Below are 22,741 nucleotides of genomic sequence, written 5' to 3' on the forward strand. Positions count from 1 at the left end.
AAACTTGTTCAAACCAATCTTGGCTCACCTCGACTTGGCTCGATGTACAGCCCTAGTTCGAATGAGACTGATATGAGGCGATACTCACATTTTAGCCCTATCATTAATTTAAATATAATATAATATAATATATAGTAGAGAAATATGGGCACAGACCACATCGGGCTGGCCAGTGGAGCCCAAGCTCAGCTAAAACTTGTTCAGGCTTTTAAATCTAAGCCCAAGCCTACTCCATGGGCCTTAAAAAGGACATGTGCAAAGCTACCTACCAGCCCAAAAGCCCACGGGTTAGCCCAGCCCATTGATAGCTCTAATTTTAAATATCACATGACCGGCGATGAAATGAGCATATGGAAAGATACACCTAATCTTATCATAATAATACATCCTAAGCCCACATCAATTTATAACGCACATGGAAGTGAGATCGAAGCCATCCATCAGATGGTTCCCATGGTGTAGATGACCTAGCCCGGCCAGAGTCTTTGAAACAAATTGTTATACAGAAAGAACTTGGCGAGTTTTTCCAAGCTAGCCAACGGTCTAAAACTGTGGTCCGACACTGATTTGTGGTCTAAGGCACATCTGCATGGTGGGACCCACCTGATGGACAATCTTGGATATGACATAAGAGAAAGGACAAAAATGGACAGGGATTGAGAGGACTGCCATATAGGTTGAAGCCTCCAGAAGGGTGAGGGAAAGGCCAAATGTATATGGGGAATGTAGTTAAAAAAGACTAAATAACCTCCAGTTTAACTGAAGATATGGTCCTTGACGGAGTGGAATGGCACAACAGGATTCATGTAGCTGACCACAATTTGTTGGGATTAAAGCTTTCATGGTGATGATGATGAGGATGATGAATAATGCTCTACCATGACATGCGGAGTCATCCACCAAATGCATGGCTACACCATAAAGGTAGCACTTGCTAGAGCTTCTTGGGCCCACAGTCTAGCGAGTCACCATGTGACTGGGCCATATAGCCCAAAGGCACATAACGATCACACCACAGTAGCCATCCCACGGCCTGCAAAATGGAAGGGAAATTACCAAATGAGCAGCAATTCATGTTACATGCCGGTAGTCCTGACTCCTGCCCTTTGATTAAAATAAAAATAAATTAAATTAATTATTCAAGAAAAAAAAAAACAGTAATACACACTACATGATTCTAGTCATCCACTCACTCCAAATTTCCGTCTAGGGTCAGTCGTGGTGTCCCAAGGATCAACAGTTCCAATCACCACCCCTGTTTGCTATGTGTACAGTCGGAGCAACACGATGCATCTGTCATAGTAGAATTCCTCATCCAGAAAACCCACTAAAAGCACTTGTATCATAATGAAACTGATTTCACGCTCACTATATTTATTTATTTTTCTTGAAAGGTAACGCTACCAGGAATTGAACCCTGGATCACTCACACACACTGACACACTACACTTTCTTTTTCTTTCTTTTCTGCAGATATGTTTTATTGAAATCCAAACACAAGTCATACAAGAAACTATTGAGGTAGATATTACAAACCCATTTGAAGGGAACCTTAGAAATACAAAAGTAGAGTATGTTGTGAGCAAAATCCTAACAGATGTTTGTGTAGACTTCTGTTGAGCCCTCTCTCTTCATGCTTTTACTGCAACAAGAGTCATGCAGCTGCTAGGAGCTTTTGGATGTCCTTCTGCAACCATACAAATGGGAGAGTTGCGTGGGGCCCAATAAAAAAGTTCACTAAGGGTGTGTTTGGATGCACTATCAAATTGAATTGCAATTCTTAGACAAGTAAATTGGAAATGACCAAATCGTAATTTCCTTATAATGAATACTGGGAAGAATCATTTTGTTCTTTTCATTTGTCTGGAAGAGTTGCATGGGGCTAATAACAAAGTTGCAATTATGCTTTTACTGCTGCAAGGGTCATGCAGCTTCTAGGAGCTTTTGGATGTCCTTCTGCAACCATACAAATGGGAGAGTTGCATGGAGGCCAATAACAAAGTTCACTAAGGGCGTGTTTGGATGCACTGTCAAATTGAGTTGCAATTATGAGATAAGTGACTTGGAAATGACCAAATTGTAATTTCCTTGTAATAAATACTGGGAAGAATCATTTTGTTCTTTTCACTTTGCCTGGATAAACTGAAATGTTTGCAATTTAAATCACATGTGCATCCAAAGACAGCCTAAAACTGCAGAACCATTGTTGGAATCATCATTTTTGCCGGGTTCTGCCGCAATTTGTTCAAGGAAATATGAACTGGGCTTTCCGGAAAGAGGAATGTCTAGTGAAGCTGGATGCTTAGAAGAAAAGCAACCGGAGCATATGATAATTGATTCATGCAGGGAAGGGACCCCACCTAAAAGCAAGGCTGCTGGGTGTATTTGGTTCACGTGGAATACAACCATGCATAACCAGACAGAGTGGTGTGTTCTTGGTGCAGTGTTCCTTCACCAAAAATGATGAAATACATAGTGCACGACTGAGACAAAAGGGTATGTTTTGCTAAGCTGCAACTGCTCGGGCAGGGCCTACCTTTTAACAATCCAGATGTTCATCTGTTCGGCCCCATCACATATTGATGGCCTACTATTCAATGAACTGGAATGATCATCATGAGCCAACAATCCATCAATCAGACAAATGCTAGCCATGCAACTGGTGGATTTTCTTCTTCTTCTTTTTCCTTTAACATAACTAGGGACTGTTTGGGGTGAGGGATTTGGGGCAGGGATTCATAGAGTCCAGGGATTTCAAATCTCCCCTGTTCATTTTTTGCTGGGGATTTGCCAAATCCATAGATTTCCCCAATCCATGCCTCCATAAATCCATAGATTTGGGGCAAAAAACTAAAGATTTGGCAAAGATCCTAATGAAGGAGAAAAAAAAAAACCCAGTAATTCCTTTGCAATAAATGCTCCCTAAATCCATGGATTGTAGTTTGCAATAAAGTCCGGAATTTGCCAAACCCTAGTCTGATGCAAATCCATGAATTTGACCATAAATCGATTTACCAAATTCACATTCTCATTTCCTTGATCCCAAATAACCACTAAGACATCCCAGCATTACAAAGGCCGGCGGGATGATTTAAGCCTAAATATCAGCAATTTTTCGGATCTGACCCCAAAAATTTTGCCACTTTGATAGTCAGAAAATTGGGAGACCATGCATTGTGATTCCCATTTTATATGCCGTCCTAGATGCATGTAGGAATGGATGACCATCCGTTCCACCAAACTATCATGTTCACTTCTCATTTGGGTACATCCAATCACGCCCTAGAGAATCATGGAGTTTTATTTCTTTAACATGGATGAAAGCGGTGTACCTCGATCTGGAAAGGGGATGTTGTTGGTTGGTATCTCTCAACGACCTTTCCGTTTTTGTCCACCAAGAACTTCTCAAAATTCCATTTAACCAGATCACCTAGGAATCCCCCAGCACTTGACTTCAAGAACTGATAAACTGGAGCTGTATTTGGCCCATTAACGTCAACCTGCCATGTGCTAAGTACTTTGTTATCAGATATATGTGGAAATAATGATGACGACGACATAATGATCAGACTTAAGAGTTTTTTCTTTGGGCCAGGCATATTCATGGGGCCGCACCTAATGAATGCCCACATCTAAGAGAGAGATTGACATACCTTATCAAAAATAGGGAATTCAGCTTTAAACCTTGTACAAGCAAACTGCTTTATCTCCGGATTTGATCCAGGCTCCTGTCCACCAAATTGGTTACAAGGGAAAGCCAAAATCTCAAATCCTGCAAAACCCAGATTGGTGCCCATCAAGTGGATGGTTAAAAATGAAATGGTTAGCAATCCAAAATAAGTGGTGGTTACGATTGTCTCATCAGCGTGATTTACAGGATATGATCCATCCACAATGGGGCCTGCAGCTTGGACGGTGTGGATTGACTTGCATGGTTCAAGATATCAGCATTGGGGCGCTCATCAGGCAGGCTCCAAAACCGTATGTATTGGTGCATATGCTGATATGAGCTATGTCAGCATATGAGCTATGTATGGGCCACATTGGTGTTAATTTTGACCAATTTAATCTTATATCTGCAACACATACAATTCATTGATTGTAATCAAGAGCTTGATTGAAATCAACTTATGTAGTAGTCCATTACATTGTTCCTGTGGGAGTTGTGTGCTCTCATTGCCAGTCCCGGGCACGGATAAAGAAGGGTTGCATCATGTTGCTAGACAGTGTCGAACTTATACCATAACTTCCAACATGAATCCAAATAATATGACATTCCAAACTCCTACTAAGGTGTTCCCTATAAGTGACATGTCTCAACAATGCCCAATTGTTGAGAGACGAATATGTATGAGGCAGTAGTAACAAATGTGAGGACTACTAGTGGAGAGACAGGATACATCTGATAATGGGACAACCAATCGGACAAGATACAAGGGCTACTTCTCACAACGAATCCATCCAATCCAACCCAAGAACCCAATCTGAATCATCCATACCATCCAACCCAAACTCGTACCTTTAGGACACCCAAATCATCTAAATTTGGGCGCCCTACTAAAAATAGCAGGGGCAGGAATTGGATATCCACCTCTATAAAAAAATAATAATAATAATAATAAATAGCATGTTTCCAAAAATAGCAATGGCAGAAATTTGATTTCAGCCCTACTAGGTGTCCCCACGGAGCCTCCACGTGTCCCCACAATTAATGACTGATATTCCGGGTGTCATAAATAGGTAAAAAATTAGTGATGGAAATTGGATTTCCACTTTTAATGGCTGATATTCCGGGTGTCATAAATAGGTCAAAAATTAGTGATGGAAATTATGACATTACTTTCCCATTCTCCATTTTTTCCAATCAGCCACCTACTTATCAAGGATATTTTCTGAGTATTTTTCCAAAAAAAAAAGCCCATTTTTTACACCTTTACGCTTAAATTTCACCCAAATCACCAAGCCAAACATCCCGATCACTCAAAAAGAGAAGGTCATGTGTCCCTAACTCCCAAGAACTAATCACAACAACTCATGTGGTATTTTGCCCCTCACTTACCCACTAATAACCAAAATGTCATCACCATCACCTATAAATACCCCTCCCCTCTCACTTCCAAAAAAAAATCAACAAACCTGGTGGAAGGAAGCTTTAAAGAATAAGGAACAACATGCTCATAGGATGAATGTAGTTGAAATGAAGATGTTGAGATGTATGAGTGGAAAGACAAAGAAAGAATTAGAAATGGATGCATTCGAGGGATCGTGGAAGTAACAACAACAGGTAATAAGATGAGGGAAGGTAGACTTACATGGTTTGATCATGTGCAATGGAGATCAATAACAAATTAACAACACTGCTTAGGAGTGGGAACACGAGGACTCTAAAAGGGCAAGGGTAAGGCCCAAAGGATGTGGGTGGAGGTAGTAAAAAAACGATAGGATGACCTATGGTCTAATTGAAGTTAGTCGCCCTTGACAGAGTGGAATAGCAGGAAAGGTTTCATTTAGCCGACATCAAGTGGTTGGGATAAGGCTTGATGATGATGATGATCAGCAACACATACAAGAAAAGAAACATATCGGTTTTCCTTGACAAATGATTTGAGCTGCATGTGGTGGATGGAGTGTACATACATAGTGGAAGAGTCTATATTGTTTGAAAAATAAAAACCAAACCAACTCACAACATTTTGATTTAGATACATGATTAGCAACTAACACAATCTAAACCGACATAATTCTCCAAAACACGAAGGAAATGAAAAGAAAAAAGAAGAAGAAAAAACTCTCTTCAGTTTCAACTGACCTTGTGTTTTGTACTTCTCATAAATATGTGAGAGTTCAGAGTAATTCGATGTTGTCAAGCCGCTGACATGCAAAATCAAATCTTTCACTAAGAAAACAACTCCACATTTATAAATGAAAACCAAGAAAATGAAGTTACAGTAGGGAAATCTCATAACCTAAATGAATGAAAAGGAAAACAATGGTAGATTACCATTTTGAAGCTACATTGACAATCAAGAGAACTTTCCCCTTGAATTTGCTAAGAGAAACATCCTTCCCGTCAATATCCTGCATCATATTACTCAATTTTTAGTGTAAATCGATTGCTTTGGTTATCATTCAGTCAAAGCATCAAAGCCTTAGGACCGTCTCAATGCTAATGAATTCCATGAATTTAAACAAACTAACCAAAAATAAAATAAAATTTGCTAAAGGTACTAACTCGAGTGAGATTAACAAGGGTTTTGCAGCACGTGTACAAGATCCAGGTCATTAATCAGGCAGGGCACACTTTGAACATGCCGTGGACCAAAAGTCAAGCTGGTCCATTTATCATGTAGACCACATGCAAATTTTGAATATGAACAGATTGGTCATTGTTTACCTAACTGTATATATATATATATATATATATATATATATATATATATATATATATATATATATATATATATATATATATATATATATATATAAAAATCAGGCAGGGCACACTTTGAACATGCCGTGGACCAAAAGTCAAGCTGGTCCATTTATCATGTAGACCACATGCAAATTTTGAATATGAACAGATTGGTCATTGTTTACCTAACTGTAAATATATATATATATATATATATAATAAAATAAAATCTCTGCCAATAGGGCTGGCTCGGGTAGGGCATTGCACACTGTGCCCTACATGATGAATGGATGTATGTCACACGGATGTATCATGTTGGTACAAGTGATGAGCAACTACCTGCTCATCTCACGCGAGCTGGTACAAATAGCATTCCTCAACAAAAATTTGCAACACCCGCAAAATAAAAACTGCAAAACTCTGCCTTGAAAGTGAAATCAGTTGCTTTATCTGAATTCTTCTCAATGCCCTTTCAATAATAAAGATTTCTAGTTATTACAATATTAAATAAGCAAAAACCATAAATGAATAATTGAAAAGGTACAACCAGTGTCGAAAGTAGAACTGCCAACTCCTAGCACGATGGTGAAATCACGAGTTTTTCAACTAATGACATTATAAGTCCAAAGCCTATACCATATTACTCAATTTTTATGTTAATATAATGGCTTCTAATTACAAATTAGTATGTCAGAAGTCTAACTTTTTCAAAAAAAAAAAAGTAAAAAATTATGATAGAATTTTGAAAAGGAGAATTCTGGTTCATCTCGACGAACCAGTTGCAGTTTATTGCCACTCATCACAATGAATTTGTTGTACTTTGGCCGACAATCCAAATCGTCCACCTGGCAGGCCCTACTAGGAAAAGCCCATGGTACAAGAGGTGCAGGGATTTGAAGATGCTACCCAGATTAATGGATTTATTCCTTTGGTATGTGTCTCACTGGCCATTTCTTATTTTGACCATCCAATCAAAGCCACTGGTCAGTCAGCTATAATTGCGTGTATGGTACCTTTTGTATGCTGGCCATCAACAAGAGGGTCCACTAGGTGGACGTCCAGATTCGCAAACTGTAAAGATACATAAATGGTATTGTTGCACAAACCTTTAACCCCAATCAGGCCCAGTTATGAAAACTTAAACAAAAAAAATGCACAAAGAAACATTAAAGAATAAACACAACAACCACAAAGGAAAAACTGGACATTTCTACCTCAATCAATGTTGTCAAAAGCAATTGCATAATCGCATAAATCCATGCATATGGCATATGCGATGGTCGCATATGCCATATGCCATGGTATGTGATCACATAATGGCATATGCGATCGCATACATCCCAACGGTCAGAAATCTGACTGTTGGAACTTTATTTTTAACTTTTATTTTTTTCAAAAATTTTGCGTATAAAAAGACACTTCCCCCTCCTTCATTTGCAACATATACTCACTAAAGCTCTCAAGATATACTCCATACATCATTCTAAAGCCCTCATTCTCTCTTAATCTCTTTCATAATTTTTCTTATCTTTATTCTTTCTTTACTTTTTTCACTTGAAGTTGAAGGCAAGAATCAAGGATTCTAGATCAAGAAACAAGAAGAAGAATCACTCTAATACTCTATATTATCCACTCTATCTCTTTCCTCCGCCTATTCTCTTATTCTAATCTCCATTCTAATCTCTTATTCTAACTTTTTAATTTCTAATCTCTATTCTAAGTTTCTAACTTGTGTCGTGTTATCTATTCTTGATTTCTTTCATTACATTACCATTTATCAAGTGTCAAGAGTCAAGTCTCTCAACTCTTTAAGTGCTCGAGATTCAAGTCAACCAACAACAAAGTCTTGTATTTTTTGTTTCATTGTAATTTCTTAAGTGTAATTGTAGACTTGTTGTTTCTAGTTTCTACTTGTAATTTGTACTTTGTACTTTCTAGATTCTAGTTTATTTCTAGTTTATTTGAAGTTTCTAAGTTTCTAATTTATTTTTAGTTTCTAGTTTGTTTGACTTCAAAGTTCAAGAGGAGAGAAGACTCAACACACACAATTTTAACTCCATAACCATAACCATACAAGTGACACTCTCTCCCTCTCTCTCTCTTTTAGTATTTTTACACACACACACACAATTTTAACTCCATAACCATACAATTGACACACAATTTTAACTCCATAACCATACAAGTGACACTCTCTCCCTCTCTCTCTCTTTTAGTATTTTTACTATTTACTTTATTTAGTAGTATTTATTTACTAGTTATTACTTAGTAGTTACTTGCTTAGTGTACTAAACAATACTTAGCAGTACATACTACTTTTTTTTTTTGGGTTAGCTTGTTAGTACACACTCATGTTAGTACACACACTCCATGTTAGCCACCCCCGCTAGGGATCGAGACCAAGACCTCAAGTGTTGAAACGAGGAATCTCCACTCAGTCTGCCAGTTGAGCTATGGATCTGGGTGTGTAGTACGTACTACTTACTACTTAGTTACTTTTTTGGGTACTTAAGACTCTATACATTACACACTCATAGTCTCATACACACACTACAATTAACTACTCTACTCTACTAGGCTACTACATGGTGTCATCATGTCTTCTTCCCGATCTTCTACATTGAGGCCAAAGTCAAATGACCCAGGTCGGAAGTATGAGCACTATCGAAGTGCCAAGGATAAGTCCCATGTAGTATACGACCTATGCAGATAGTAAGTTCCGGTGGTCTTCATCTAGTATAACTAGAAGCCACGGGAGAGATTCCAAGCTAGGTAAGAAAAGCCTGGATTCTATGATCCTATCAGCCTAGATGATTTGGAGGTAGATAGTGAGTGGCTTGTGGAGCCAGAAGATCCGGTTTTTGCCAGAGATGACCTTACATGGGCCCAGGTCGAACATGCTGCTTATGGATCGGCACCCGACAAAGGTTCTCAACGGCGGAGAAGATGAGCTAGAGCGGCGAGCAGTAGCATGAGGCCTGCGTCTACCAGTCAAGGAGAAGACAATGATATTGAGATTGAAGAAGTACAAGAAAAAGAAACTCGACCATTAGACGTGGATGAGCAACTTGTGCAGACAGATGATGAAAAAACAGAAGAAGATGAAGTGTATGTTGAAGAAGGAGATGACTCTGACGATGATGATGGTAGTGGTGATGGCAGTGATGTGCCACAATAGGAGAGGGAACAATGCATATGGTAAATCTATAGTTTGTACTTTGTTGATTTTGTTTATCAGTAAAAGTATTAAGTTTTCACCAATAAGTTGATAACTTGTAGTTAATTTTTAGTTATTAATAACTTAGAGTTAGATAGTAATAGTATAGGTAATATTACACAAATTAGTTTGAAAATTGGTAGGAGCAGTAAAGTCTTTATGGGAAAAAAAAAAAACAGATTTTTCCCAATTTTCCTTCTTTTTATTTTTTTATTTTTTTAATAAATAAATAAATAAAGGTGTGCAATCACATAAGCAATCACACAGGTTGGATGGCATACAATTGCTTATGTGATTTAACAATATTGACCCCAATAGTGACATGATGGATGCTTTTTAAATACAAATAATTAATCAATAAACTACATAAAACTCCATATAAAGCTCAATGCAATTTTGAGAACTTGGTAAAAAAGACTTGAACAGATTTCTATTAAGACTTGAAAAAACTTGATTTGCTCATGACTCAGTCAAGACTCATTGACTCGGTCAACTCAACTAAAGTCAGAAAACCTTAACTTGACTCACCAAGAATTTACAATATTTTAAATTTTAAATGTCCAATAACATCAAGTCTAGGCATTCAAGACTCGTGAAAACTCAACCGAGTTACTTGACTTAGACTCAACAGACTCTCGGGTCAAAGTTATAGAATTTTAAAACTATGGTTCATGGCAATCACTTTAAATTACTGTTTATTTAGTCAAATAATCAAATTATTCAGCTCCACCTTAATGGGAATGGATTCTAATAATTTAAACAGCAACTACAAAGAAACAATAAATAAATAAATAAAACTGCACTTTCAACAACGTAGAAACCAGAAATATCTTCCTTATACTAAAACTCATGGATGCTTCCAAGTTCCAACTACTAGTTATTGATCAATATCGTGCATCGGTTTACTCAATAGAAATGCATATCAATTTCTTTTAATAATGAATTACACGGCTACTTAATCAAGATCACTTGGCCTGTTTCGACAAAAGAGAAAATGTAGGAAGAAGGAAAAGATGTACCCAAGTTCCACAAAGGGGTAAAAAAAAAATTCAAGCTTCTACCATGTGGAACAACTTACATAGCCTAAGCCCGATTTAGGCCCCCACACATACCAACCTCACACACATGTGAAACACCTAATGATGGGGACATCATGCGCATGCGCATGCGCGCGCCCCCCACCCTATGCACGTACTCAAGGAGGAGGAAGGCCCCACTATCGATCTGGATCGACGACGACATCTATGGAGGACTTCTTAGTTAGGGGGCCATGCTATGGAGCGAAGTAATAGTGTGCCCACATGGCGCGGCTTCTGGGGTTTAGGGTTTTCTTATAAATAGGCAAACTCATGTAGGTTTTTTTTTTCATTGAAGTTTATGAATAGAATTCTGCGTTTTTTCTTCTCTATTCCTCGAAGTTAAAGAAGCTAATTGGGTGCAAAACCCTCCTCTCCTTGAAGGGCTAACTACCGTGGTGCGAAGCCACAACCATCCCAAATTTTCTTCACCTCCTACACTCCACATCCATCATCTCTCACAGCCTTCCCATCTTCAGATTTATCTTTTCTTTGCACCCAAATTCTCCTTTACAGCAGATTTTCAAATTTTTGCCTACCAGGGGGCCGAAACTTCGGCAGAGCACCACGCACACACCGGGCCGCGGATCGACGTGAAACTTGGCGTAAGGATGGACATCCCCTAGCCGACCAACCCCTAGTTAGCCGTTTCCAGTTTCGTCGGCCCCACACATGTGCGGACAGGAACCCACGCACGTGAGTCTGGGTTGGGCTGTTATCCGCACGTGTGTACTGTCTCAGGTTATTCTCTCTCCCCTATTTCACTCCTCTCTTGCCTTAAATCCCTAATCTTAACCCTAGATAATTCCAAATTCCAAGCTTTCCAACTTTTGCAAACCCTAGACTTTCCCCGAATTGAAACATGGTGAATCTCTTGAATTGGGAAACAATCCTTTGCAAGAGTGGATGAATCTACACTCCTTTGGGCCATTGTTTGGTTTATAATTTTATTTGATCCAGTCCTAACGTGTGTAGGCTTGGCCCCCGTAGATTCCCCTTGTTGAATGTTTGATCGTATGTGGGACGTAGAATTTTGTGATTGTTTAAAATTGCAATAATCTAACGCTTGAAATCTTGTATGTCATATTTAATTTCATGTCCTGCATCAAATTTGGTCAGAGCTTAAGGTTTTCATAGGGGAATGCATTACATGTTTAGGGTTTAGTCTATTCGCGTCTATTTTGCATCAAGTCTCATCATATAGGGCTGTTTAGGACCCATCAATCATAACATGGACTGTTGAATTTTTTGTTGTCAGAAAATCCTCAATTTTCATGGCTGAATTTTTTGTTAACAAATTATTTGGGCAGTTATGTTGCTGGAATTTTAGTAGCGTTGTGTATTTTCCCTCATATAGAGTCCTATAGGATCATTTGGTCTCATTTAGACGCATATAGTTGTATTAGAGGGTCTTTGAGTTGAGTGAGTAGCTGTATGCCCACATGTACTGGTCGTGGTTTTAGCTTGCACCCTACACTAAACATGAAGCAATTGCAAGAGTCCATGAACAATATAACTTGGCAGTTTGAGTTTTTGGGTAGGCACTTGGAACAACGTATTAACCAACGTTTTGAACAGCTTAATGTGCGCGTTACCCAACTAGAGACCTTCGCTTGGGCAAACCCCACCATTGGGGAAGATGCCCAATCTCAGACAGGTGATCAGGAGGATAGACATAAAAATGGAGGTGGCCAAAGAATTGGTCATAGGTGCGCACTCGTGCACCCACCCCGCGAGGGGCATCATGATAACTATGACCCAGATGTGCGACTCCTCCAGGGAGTTAGAGTAGAGGCCCCTACATTTGATGGTCATTTGGACCCTAAAGCTTTTCTAGATTGGTTGGCAGATATGAACCACTATTTTGAGTAGTACGACATGTCGGATGCTCATCGAGTCCGATTTGCCAAGATGAAGCTTGTGGGTTAATCAAAGAGGTTTTGTGCTTCTGTGGAGCGAAAGAAAGAAAGGTCGAGGGAGCCCCCAATAATCCATTGGGGAGAAATGAAAAAAAAAACTCTTAAGAAAAAGTACCTCCCTTTTTCCTATCACTTGAGGTTGGTTGAAGAATAGCAGTCTCTTCAACAAGGTTCTATGAGTGTGGCTGAATACATTGAGAAATTCGAAGAGTACTTGACCTGGTGTGAAGTTGATGAGGATCCCGTACTCATTCTTGCTCGATTTAAAACGAGACTCCGTTCTGACATTGGGAAAGAGTTGCTCACTAAGGACATGGACACTCTTGAACAGATGTATCAAGTAGTGTTGGAGGTCTGGCAATACCTCAAAACACCTATGGAAAGGCAATTTGAGCCTCGCGATTCTGGCGTTAAGGCCAACCCTTTTGGGGCTAAGCCTAGCATTGGATATCAATACAAGCCTTCCAGTAGTGTTCAATCTGGGCCCAAGGATGATAAGGGTAAATGAGTTGTCGGGTCTAGCTCGTGCAAAAGTGATGCGACTAGCTGTTTTAGATGTCAGGGATTTGGTCACTTTGCCCACCAGTATGGCATGAGAAAGGGCACCAAGGTGTTCCTTATTGATGGACAAGTAGTAGTGGTGCACCTGGAAAGTGACGGCGAGGAAGAAAAATATGAGCCAGCAGAAACCCCTAGTGATGAGGAAGAGGGAGCGCAAGAGTGTGCGACCCTTGCAGTTGTGCGTCGCACCTTTACACAAACAAAGAATACAGACGATTAACGCCGCAACACGACCCTTTATACTCACGCAAAATGTGGTGATAAGAGTTGCAAAATGATTGTAGATAATGGTAGTTGTAACAATGTGGCATCAACTGGCACTGTGAGCCGTTTAAGCTTGAAGCTTGAAGCCCATCTTCAATCCTATCGAGTGTCTTGGGTTAATGAAACTTTTAGTCCAGTCTTGCACCGTTGTCTTGTTCCTATTCAATTTGGATCATATAAAGTCACACTTTGGTGTGATGTTGTTCCCAGAAAGCCTATTGATCTTGTCCTCATGTCCTTATCCTATAGGTCATCAGAGTCTGCAAAGTCCTTTGCACATCACATTCATTCATTGCATCAAGAAATCAGGCGAAAGATCAATACTAGTAATGAACATTAGAGAATTTTTGCAGATCAACATAAACGATTTAAGGAATTCAATGTAGGGGACTCTATGATAGTCCGCATCAGGCCAGAGCGATACCCTCAGGCAGCCGTTTGTAAATTACACGCGCGTAATTTTGGACCATTCAAAATTATAAAACGAAACGGTCTCAATGCGTATATGGCAGATTTTCCACCTTCCATGGAAATTAGTTTCACATTCAATGTGGAGGATCTAGTTGCATTTCAGGGAACCACTAATACATTGTTCAGCCTTACACTGAACCATCCTGATTCCCCAGACCTTTCCCTTGATTCATGGTCACTTCTCAACCCATCTTCCCAACCTCTACCTCCCATACCTACCTTTCCCACACCCAGATAAGAGATAGAGAATATTATGGACCATCAAATAGTATCGACATCGGACGGCGGATTTTAAAAGTTCATAATCAAGTGGAAGTCACGCCCAACTTCAAACCGTGCGTGACTCACTGAGGAGGAGCTTCAGAGACTTGATCCTGATATCTTGGAATAGTTCAGGAGTTTTGTTTCGCCAGTGGTGAAATCTTTACAGCCAGGGAGAGTTGATAGGGACATCATGCGCACGCGCACGCCCCCCACCCTACGCACGTACTCAAGGAAGAAGGCCCCACTATTGATCTAGATCAACGACGACATCTATGGAGGACCTCTTAATTAGGGGGCCGTGCTATGAAGCATTGGAATGGAACCGATCATCATAGAGATTCCACCATTAGATCTCATGATCGTGGCCCATTACTCTAAATGATCTAGGATTTTGAGTTTTGGTTATTATCGTTATTAGAAACATCTTGAACGGTTTTGATTGCGTTGATTAGTTGTTATTTTTGTTACTTCGTCTCTAAGTAATATTGTGTGCACATGGCGCGACTTTTGGGGTTTAGGATTTTCTTATAAATAGGCAACCTCATGTAGGTTTTTTTTCATTGAAGTTTATGAATAAAATTCTGCATTTTTTCTTTTCTATTCCTCAGAGTTGAATAAGCTAATTGGGTGTGAAACCCTCCATTCCTCGAAGGGCTAACTACCGTAGGGCGAAGCCACAACCATCGCAAATTGTCTCCACCTCCTACACCCCACATCCATCATCTCCCACAACCTTCCCATCTTCATATTTATCTTTTCTTTGCACCCAAATTCTCCTTTACATCAGATTTTCAGATTTTGGCCTACCAGGGGCCGAAACTTTGGCGAAGCACCACGCACACACCGGGCCACGGATCGACATGAAACTTGGTGTGAGGGTAGACCTCCCTTGGCCAACCAACCCCTAGCTGGCCATTTCCAGTTTCGTGGGCCTCACACATGTGCGGACAGGAAGCCACGCACGTACGTCTGAGTTGGGCTACTATCCACACGTGTGGACTGTCTCAGATTATTCTCTCTCCCCTATTTCACTCCTCTCTTGCCTTAAATCCCTAACCCTAACCCTAGATAATCCCAAATTCGAAAATTTCTAACTTTTGCAAACCCTAGACTTTCCCCGAATTGAAACATGGTGAATCTCTTCAATTGCGGAACAATCCTTTGCAAGAGTACATGAATCTACACTCCTTTAGGCATTGTTTGGTTTATAATTTTATTTGATCCAGCCCTAGCGTGTGTAGGCTTGGACCCCCGTAGATTCCCCTTGTTGAATGTTTGATCGTATGTGGGACGTGGAATTTTGTAATTGTTTAAAATTGGTATGATCTAATGCTTGAAATCTTATATGTCATATTTAATTTCATGTCCTGCATCACCTAATCTCTCCATCGAGTGAGCCACACCATGTAAATTCCTTGGCTGAAAAACCAGGTGGTCCACTGCCACAACATGGAGAAAAATTGGAGAACTATAAAAAATGAATTTTAAAAAATGGTTTACTTGCACATTTGTTTAGTGTGTGTGTGGCTCGCTTGATGAGTAGATCGACCTGGTCTGTGGGCCACAAGGCATCTACATAGTGTGATCCACCTGATGGATGTCTTCTTTTTTTTTAATTATTAAAATGAAGCGTGAGATAGCGTAGAAAACTACAACCCAGGAAGAGAACAAAAATTTCAATCAATGTTATCAAATCGCTTATGCGAAGCGATCCCACATGTGTGATCGCTTATGCACACAATCGCATAAGTGATCACATGTTTTTTTTTTTTTTTTTTTAAATTTAGGGAAAAAATGGGAAATTTTTTATTTAAAAAAAAAAACTGCAAAAATTCTGTTTTTTTCCACTAACTAACTACTACAATTTGGTTTTGTTTATCTATTTCAATTTTCAATCTAGTTTGTGTATTAATAAACCATTAACCACAAGATGTAAAAAACTAAAAATTAACAACAACTCAACAACTTATTAATAAAAAGTTTAATAATTTTATTGATAAACAAAATCTACAAACTACTAATCTACTTTATACATTGATCCCTCTCCCATTAAGGCACATCACCGCCATCATCATCATCGGAGTTATCTCCTTCTTTAAAGTACACTTCATCTTCTTCTATTTCTTCATCATCTGTCCGCACAAGTTTCTCATCTAAGTCTAATGGTCGAGTATATTCTTGTACTTCTTCAATCTCAATATCATCTTCTTGTCCATGATTGCTACTAGCCCTCGTGCTACTGCTCGCCACTCTTCTCCACCTTTAAGAACCTTCATCGGGTGTTGATCCATAAGTGGTGTCTTCGATTTGGGCCCATGTAAGGGTATTGTAGGTAAAAACTAGATCTTCTATCTCCACAAGCCACTTACTATCTGCTTGTAAATCTTTTAGGCTAATAGGATCATAGAATCTAGGCTTTTCTCGCCTAGCCTGGAATCTTTCTCACAACTTCTGGTTATACTAGATGAAGACTAGGTCATTGAGTTCCTTTTGTTCGAGACGATTTCTTTTTTTCGTGTGAATCTACATAACATTTAGAAATTTCAATTAAAAGTGAATTAGCAATTTAGTATTGAAAGTGAAAGTAAATTATAGAACTTTAAGTTGTAAAACTTACTAACTTGAATATACTCCAGTTACTCTCGCAACCGCTAACAGAACACGTGAGGTAAAAAATTCTCATGGCCAGCCTCTATAATGTTGGATCCATCCTAGTTGGGTCAACTTCGTAGACTGACCACTAGTCAGCTGTGTAAATAAGTTTAAGTTAGATACTTTCTCACTTAGACTTTTTACATTTTAAGTTGTAACTTCATAAAAGTGCATACTTGGCAATTTCATACTTCCATGCCTAATAACAATGTCTCTTGAGAAAATCTCTGCAATCATCATGTAGAAGTCCAGCTCTTGAGAAATTATATCATGTTCTTGTTTATCTAGAATCATTCTCTCTAAAACGTCGAAAAATCTGATCATATGCATAGCCGATGCTACAATCCGATTGACGGACACAAAGAATACAATTGAATTAAAGATATAGGTAGTTGAATAAAATGGGGATGACATTTGGCTACCCCATCAAGCATTTATAATATCTAGGATGGGCTGGCAATCACGTTCTTTACAGTTGAAGTGGTTCATGATGTTGTTTCTGGCCCTCTCCATCGTATCATAGATATATCTCATTCCCATGGGTGGCTTTTCATCATCGTCCACAAATCACAATACACTTATTAAGGGTTCTGATGCTTTTAAGGCCTTTATCACTTGATTCCAAAAGGATATGGAAATAATAGTTTGTTGGAATAACTTTCCTTTGGCCTTCTTTGACTAGGGTCTATTATTCCAATCGGCCGACACTACAAAGGTCCTAAGTTCAGCTAAAAAAAAAACTTTGTAGTGTTAAAAAAAACTGTTGCGAATTGGGTTACGACTGAACGAAGCAAATTACACCCAAGGTGGATTCTCATGTGGCGAAGAAGAATGGCATGCTTGTGCATAAAGACAGTGATTCTCCTAGTCCTAACAAATACCTTAAGATACAACTTACCTACATCTTCTAACATTAGATCAATACAATGTGCCGCACATGGCGTCCAAAATAAGCATCGCCTCTTCTCCATAAGAAAGCGGCCAACAACTACATAATTAGTTGCTTTGTCCGTGATAACTTAGACAATATATTCATCTTTTACCTCTTCAATTACACTATCTAATAATTTGAATAAATAATCGGCCGTGTGAGAATGGGCTGATGCATCCGCGAACTTTAAAAATATTGTCTCAATTGGACAATTAAGAAGAAAGTTTATCAATGTCCGACCGCATCTATCGGTCAATCCATCGGCCGTTAAAGTACAACCATAGATTTTCCAACTTTCTTTGTATTTGGAGATAAAATTTCTAATAAACTGAACCTCCTTTTTAGGCAACTCTCCCTCACTTCATGACAGGAAGGGGGTTTCAAGCTATGCCCAAATTGACCTATAGCTTCAACCATTATCTTGAAACTCTTCATCTTTAATGTGTTAAAAGTTACACCAACTTGATACTACTTTGCAATGTACTGAATCGTGGTTTTTCTATCCTTATGCTTATAGCAGTTTTCCAAAATGGTTTGGGTGGGTCCTTTCCCCTTATTCCTTTAGTCAACCATATCTTCCGGATGTTGTCACACCACCTACCTATAAGCTCATGCCCACAGGCTCTTTTGGTTGCTGGTCTAGATCCCCTTGTGGATGTAGGTGGTGTAGAAGCATCCAAATCTACTACATCAATGTCCTCATAAGCTTCTCTCTCCATAATTTCTTTATGAATAACCATTGTACCATGTCTTTTTTGAGCATTCTTATCCATGTACTCCATGATTTCCTTATGGATCTCTGGAGTAATATTGCGACACGCTCTTGCATTTAATTCTGGTGCATGTGCAAGGTGTTATTTATGCTAGCCAATACCACTGGAACTTATGTATCCGCACGAATCACACACTATCTGAGACTTTTCACCGGCACTTTGATAATGCCCATACTTCCAACCCACATTTGACTTCAGTTTTAAAGAGGAAGATTGGGAAGAAGACATGATGATGACACTAGGTAGTGTACTAGTGCATGAGTAAGTGTATTAGACAAACAATGAAACAAATAAGATGTTGCTAGCTACTAGTTAAATACCAAATACTAAGTACTATCTAATAACTAACTAGTAACTACTAAATAGTAAATAGTAAATATTAAATACCAATGTAGATGTCTACTATTAGTCTATTATTATTAGACAATTACTATATGAAAGAGAGAGTGTGTGTCTCACTATAGTGGAGTTACAATTTACAACAATTGTAAGAGAGAGAGAGAGAGAGAGAGAGAGAGAGAGAGAGAGAGGGAGGGAGGATTGTGGTGTGAGACCTGAGAGTTGAATCAAATGAAGTCTTGACTTAAGTCTTCAAATGGAGTCTTGACTTAAGACTTAAAACATTAGAGCAAGATTATACGAGAGTTTTGTGGAAAGTATAATGCAAATGGAGAAAGGGGGAGTGTCTTTCTAGGGGGAAAAACTGGATTTCCAAAAAGAAAAAAAATTTGAGGTCCAATGGTCAGATTTTCGACCGTTGGACTGTACGTGATCGTATAATCTGTACATGGCATATGCGGCCATCATATATGCCATGTGCACATATTTATGCGATTATGTGATCATGCGATCACTTTTGATAACAATGATTACAATCCTAACAGGCCCTTATACAAGAGGCACTGCAAAAAGCTTACCCTTATTGAACACCTTCTCCCACCTGATGGATGTCCCCGATGAGGTGTTTATGGTGGGTACACAACAAGATGTGTAGGATTAGAACCTTCATTAAGCACTATCCTCCATCATATTACTCAGTTCTAAGGGCAACCCATTCTCTTGTAATCACATATTATATGTTTGCATTATCAAATCTTCGATCCCATTTCCACAACAAAATGATTCTAACAATTCAAACCAAATTTCTTTAAAAATAAATAAATAAAATCCAAGAAACGAACAGTACAAAAAGAAAATGACAAAAATTCACACACACAAATATAAAATATAAAACCTGCAAAATTCATACCTTGACGGTGAAATCATATCACTAAATTCTAAGCAGACAATCACTTTTAATAACAAATTATCCATTCACATGATCAATATCTTCAAAACCATTTCAACAACAAACGATTCTAATAATTCAGACAGGATAAAAAAAAAAAGATCCAAGATACAAACAATACACAAAAGAAAATGAGAAAAATTCACACCCATAAGGGGTCGTTTGGATGCCGGTAAATTGGGTTAGTGGTAAATGATTTACAGGCACTGTTTGCATGCTGATTTACAGGCCATGAAGCATTTCCAGCTTTTAGCTGTAAATGAAAACCTGCTGAAAAGCTCTTATTTCATTTACCTGCAAATGAAATTCATCCTAACAGCTAGAATTTTGAAATTTGGTTATAAACAGATTACAGCTTAAACAATTTACAGGTTATCCAAACACAGAGAACTATTTACCTGTAAACATATTACAGCTTAAAGCCAAACAGGACAGGCTGTACAAAATTTACAAATGTAATTCAATTACCTTCATTTACCACATACAAAATTTACAGGCATCCAAACGACCTCTAAATTTAAAATGAAAACTGCAAAATTCTTACCTTGACATCGAAATCATATTACTCAATTCCAAGCACAACCCAATCACTCCTAATAACATTGAATTCATATCACTCAATTCTAAGCACAACCCAATCACTCTTAATAACCAATTATCCGTTCGCATGATCAAAACCTCCAAAACTATTTCGACAACAAATGGTTCTAACAATTCAAACTAAACAAAAACAAAAACAAAATCCCAGAAACAAACAATACACAAAAGAAATTGAGAAAAAACCAACACTCATAAATGTAAAAATAAAATAAAATAAAATAAAATAAAAAATCTTACCTTGACGCTGAAATCATGGACGCTCTTCTCGGTCGCAGCAGTTGCGTAAACGACGAACTGGGTCCTCTGTCTTGAGAGAAACCCACCAAATTGGGAGGAACTGAGAGACGATCTGAGGTCTGCAAGGTGTGATTTTGAAAACCCAGATGGGAATTTGCATGAGAAGTCGAGAAAAGCCATGGGTGGGGTAGAAGAAATCCTTAGAGGATGGACCCTGGCCTGTGTGAGGCCATGGAAAGGAGACGTTTTGTAGAGAAGGTTGGAAACTGCTTCCATGGAAGGAGTTCTTGGGATGCTTTTGGGAGTAGCAGTTTTCGGGGGTTGTGATGATTTTTGGAGTTGCAGTGAGAAAGAGAGATTTTTCGAGAAGAAAATGACCACTGTAGACAAAACCTTTTACCCAGCGGTTTTTATGAAAGAATACAAACTTAAGTGACCAAGTTAGACTAGCACGTGCGGACAGCGACTTTGAGGACAACACTACCCCTCATTTTCACTGCGAAGACGAGCGCTGACGCTCCTCCAACTGACAGTTGTACGAACGGCTTAAAAGAGATCAAAGTTACATGGCCCCACAGCTATGTATTTATTATATCCACAACGTTCATCCATATTTCGAGATCATTTCGGAGCATTATCCGAAAAAAGACAATCATATCTAATGATCAATTGGGCCACACCACACAGAGCAGCGGAAAATTGATTTTCATCGTTAAAACTTTTGTAGGGCCCACCATAACATTTATTTTCCATCCAATCTATTCATAAGGCCACAAAGACCTGGATGAAGAGGAAAAACGATTTTCGTAATGATCCAAAACTTGTGTGGCCCCTAAAAGGGTTTCAACGGTAGACGTTCAAGTAGAATGGTAATGGCGTGTGGACAGGAATACGGATGTAGCTACGGCTATAATCTGTAGCTATAGCAGTAAGTCGGCGACCAATCGTGGATTCCATGATTCCACCGCAAGTTGCGGTCCCTATCGGCGATTAATCGTGAACCTTGTGATTCCACCCCCGATCTATGGCTACGAATTATAACCGTAGCTATTACCGTAGCTATAGCCGTATTCCAACACGGCGATTAATCGTGAACCTTGGGATTCCCCCCCCAATCTATGGCTACGGATTATAACCGTAGCTATAACCGTAGCTATAGCCATATCTAACACACTTTCTTTCTTTCTTTCTTTCTTTCTTTTTTTTTTTTTTTTTTACATGGAGAATTTTATTCTACCTACATTTTTTTTCTAACACATATTTATATAAATATGTAAATATAAGCATATAAAAAAAAATCTCTTTTTTTTTCATTTCTTTCTTTATTCATATAATAAGAATATTTTCTAAACCAAAATTAGTTACTGACGTACCATATATAATTTTAGGACTGAAAGTTAGGCAGGCTCAACCCGACCAACCTGTGACCGACCCGACATTGGGTTGGGCTTGGTCAAGATGTATGGAGTTTGGTCTTGGGGTTGGGCCATACAAACAGCAACTCAATAAAACTTGGGTTAGGCTTGGGTTGAAGTCTTGGGAATTGCCAGGAAATGCATGAAAATGACCGTGAAATGAAGGAAAATGACCATGAAATGCATGTAAATGACTATAAAATGTATGAAAATGACCGTGAAATGAAATGGAATCGCTAGGATTGACCATGAAATGTATGGAAATGACCATGAAGTGAAAGGAAATGACCGTGAAATGCATGAAAATGACCGTAAAATGAAACGGAATCGCCGGGATTGATCGTGAAATGCATGGAAATGACTGTGAAATGAAACAAAATCGTGGGATTGACCGTGAAATGCATGGAAATGACCGTGAAATGAAACGGAATCGCCGAGATTGCCCGTGAAATGCATGGAAATGACCGTGAAGTGAAGAAAATTGACCGTGAAATACATGGAAATGACCATAAATCAAAACGGAATCGCCAGGATTGACCGTGAAATGCATGGAAATGACCATGAAGTGAAGGAAATTGACCGTGAAATGCATGGAAATGACCGTGAAGTGAAGGGAATTGACCGTGAAATGCATGAAAATGACTGTGAAGTGAAGCGAATT

The 22,741-nt window shown here is 38.8% G+C and overlaps 1 protein-coding gene across 2 annotated transcripts; it reads right to left on the minus strand.

Moving 5' to 3' along the window:
* Positions 1–1,345: 1,345 nt before the first annotated feature.
* On the minus strand, positions 1,346–20,972 carry LOC131256923 (probable phospholipid hydroperoxide glutathione peroxidase). Of its 2 annotated transcripts, none has more exons than XM_058258029.1 (6): positions 20,666–20,972; positions 6,002–6,078; positions 5,810–5,871; positions 3,654–3,772; positions 3,333–3,500; positions 1,346–1,687 (listed from the first exon to the last, which is right to left on the minus strand). In XM_058258029.1, exons 1-6 carry the CDS (start codon positions 20,939–20,941, stop codon positions 1,655–1,657), a joined length of 735 nt encoding a protein of 244 aa, XP_058114012.1. In that variant the 5' UTR covers positions 20,942–20,972; the 3' UTR covers positions 1,346–1,654. The 2 variants fall into 2 exon arrangements, with proteins under 2 accessions (XP_058114012.1, XP_058114013.1); XM_058258030.1 differs by lacking the exon at positions 1,346–1,687 and adding an exon at positions 1,884–1,956.
* Between the last annotated feature and the right edge of the window lie 1,769 nt (positions 20,973–22,741).

This window comes from Magnolia sinica, chromosome 9, assembly GCF_029962835.1.
Source record: "Magnolia sinica isolate HGM2019 chromosome 9, MsV1, whole genome shotgun sequence".
Taxonomy (NCBI): domain Eukaryota; kingdom Viridiplantae; phylum Streptophyta; class Magnoliopsida; order Magnoliales; family Magnoliaceae; genus Magnolia; species Magnolia sinica.

Coding starts and splice junctions, on each gene's coding strand:
- LOC131256923 (XM_058258029.1), bottom strand. CDS start 20,941: ATGGAAGCAGTTTCCAACCTTCTCTACAAAACGTCTCCTTTCCATGGC. Junction 3,501..3,653: donor AATTCCCTATTTTTGATAAG/GTATGTCAATCT, acceptor AGCACATGGCAG/GTTGACGTTAATGGGCCAAA. Junction 1,688..3,332: donor CATCCCCTTTCCAGATCGAG/GTACACCGCTTT, acceptor GTATGGTTGCAG/AAGGACATCCAAAAGCTCCT.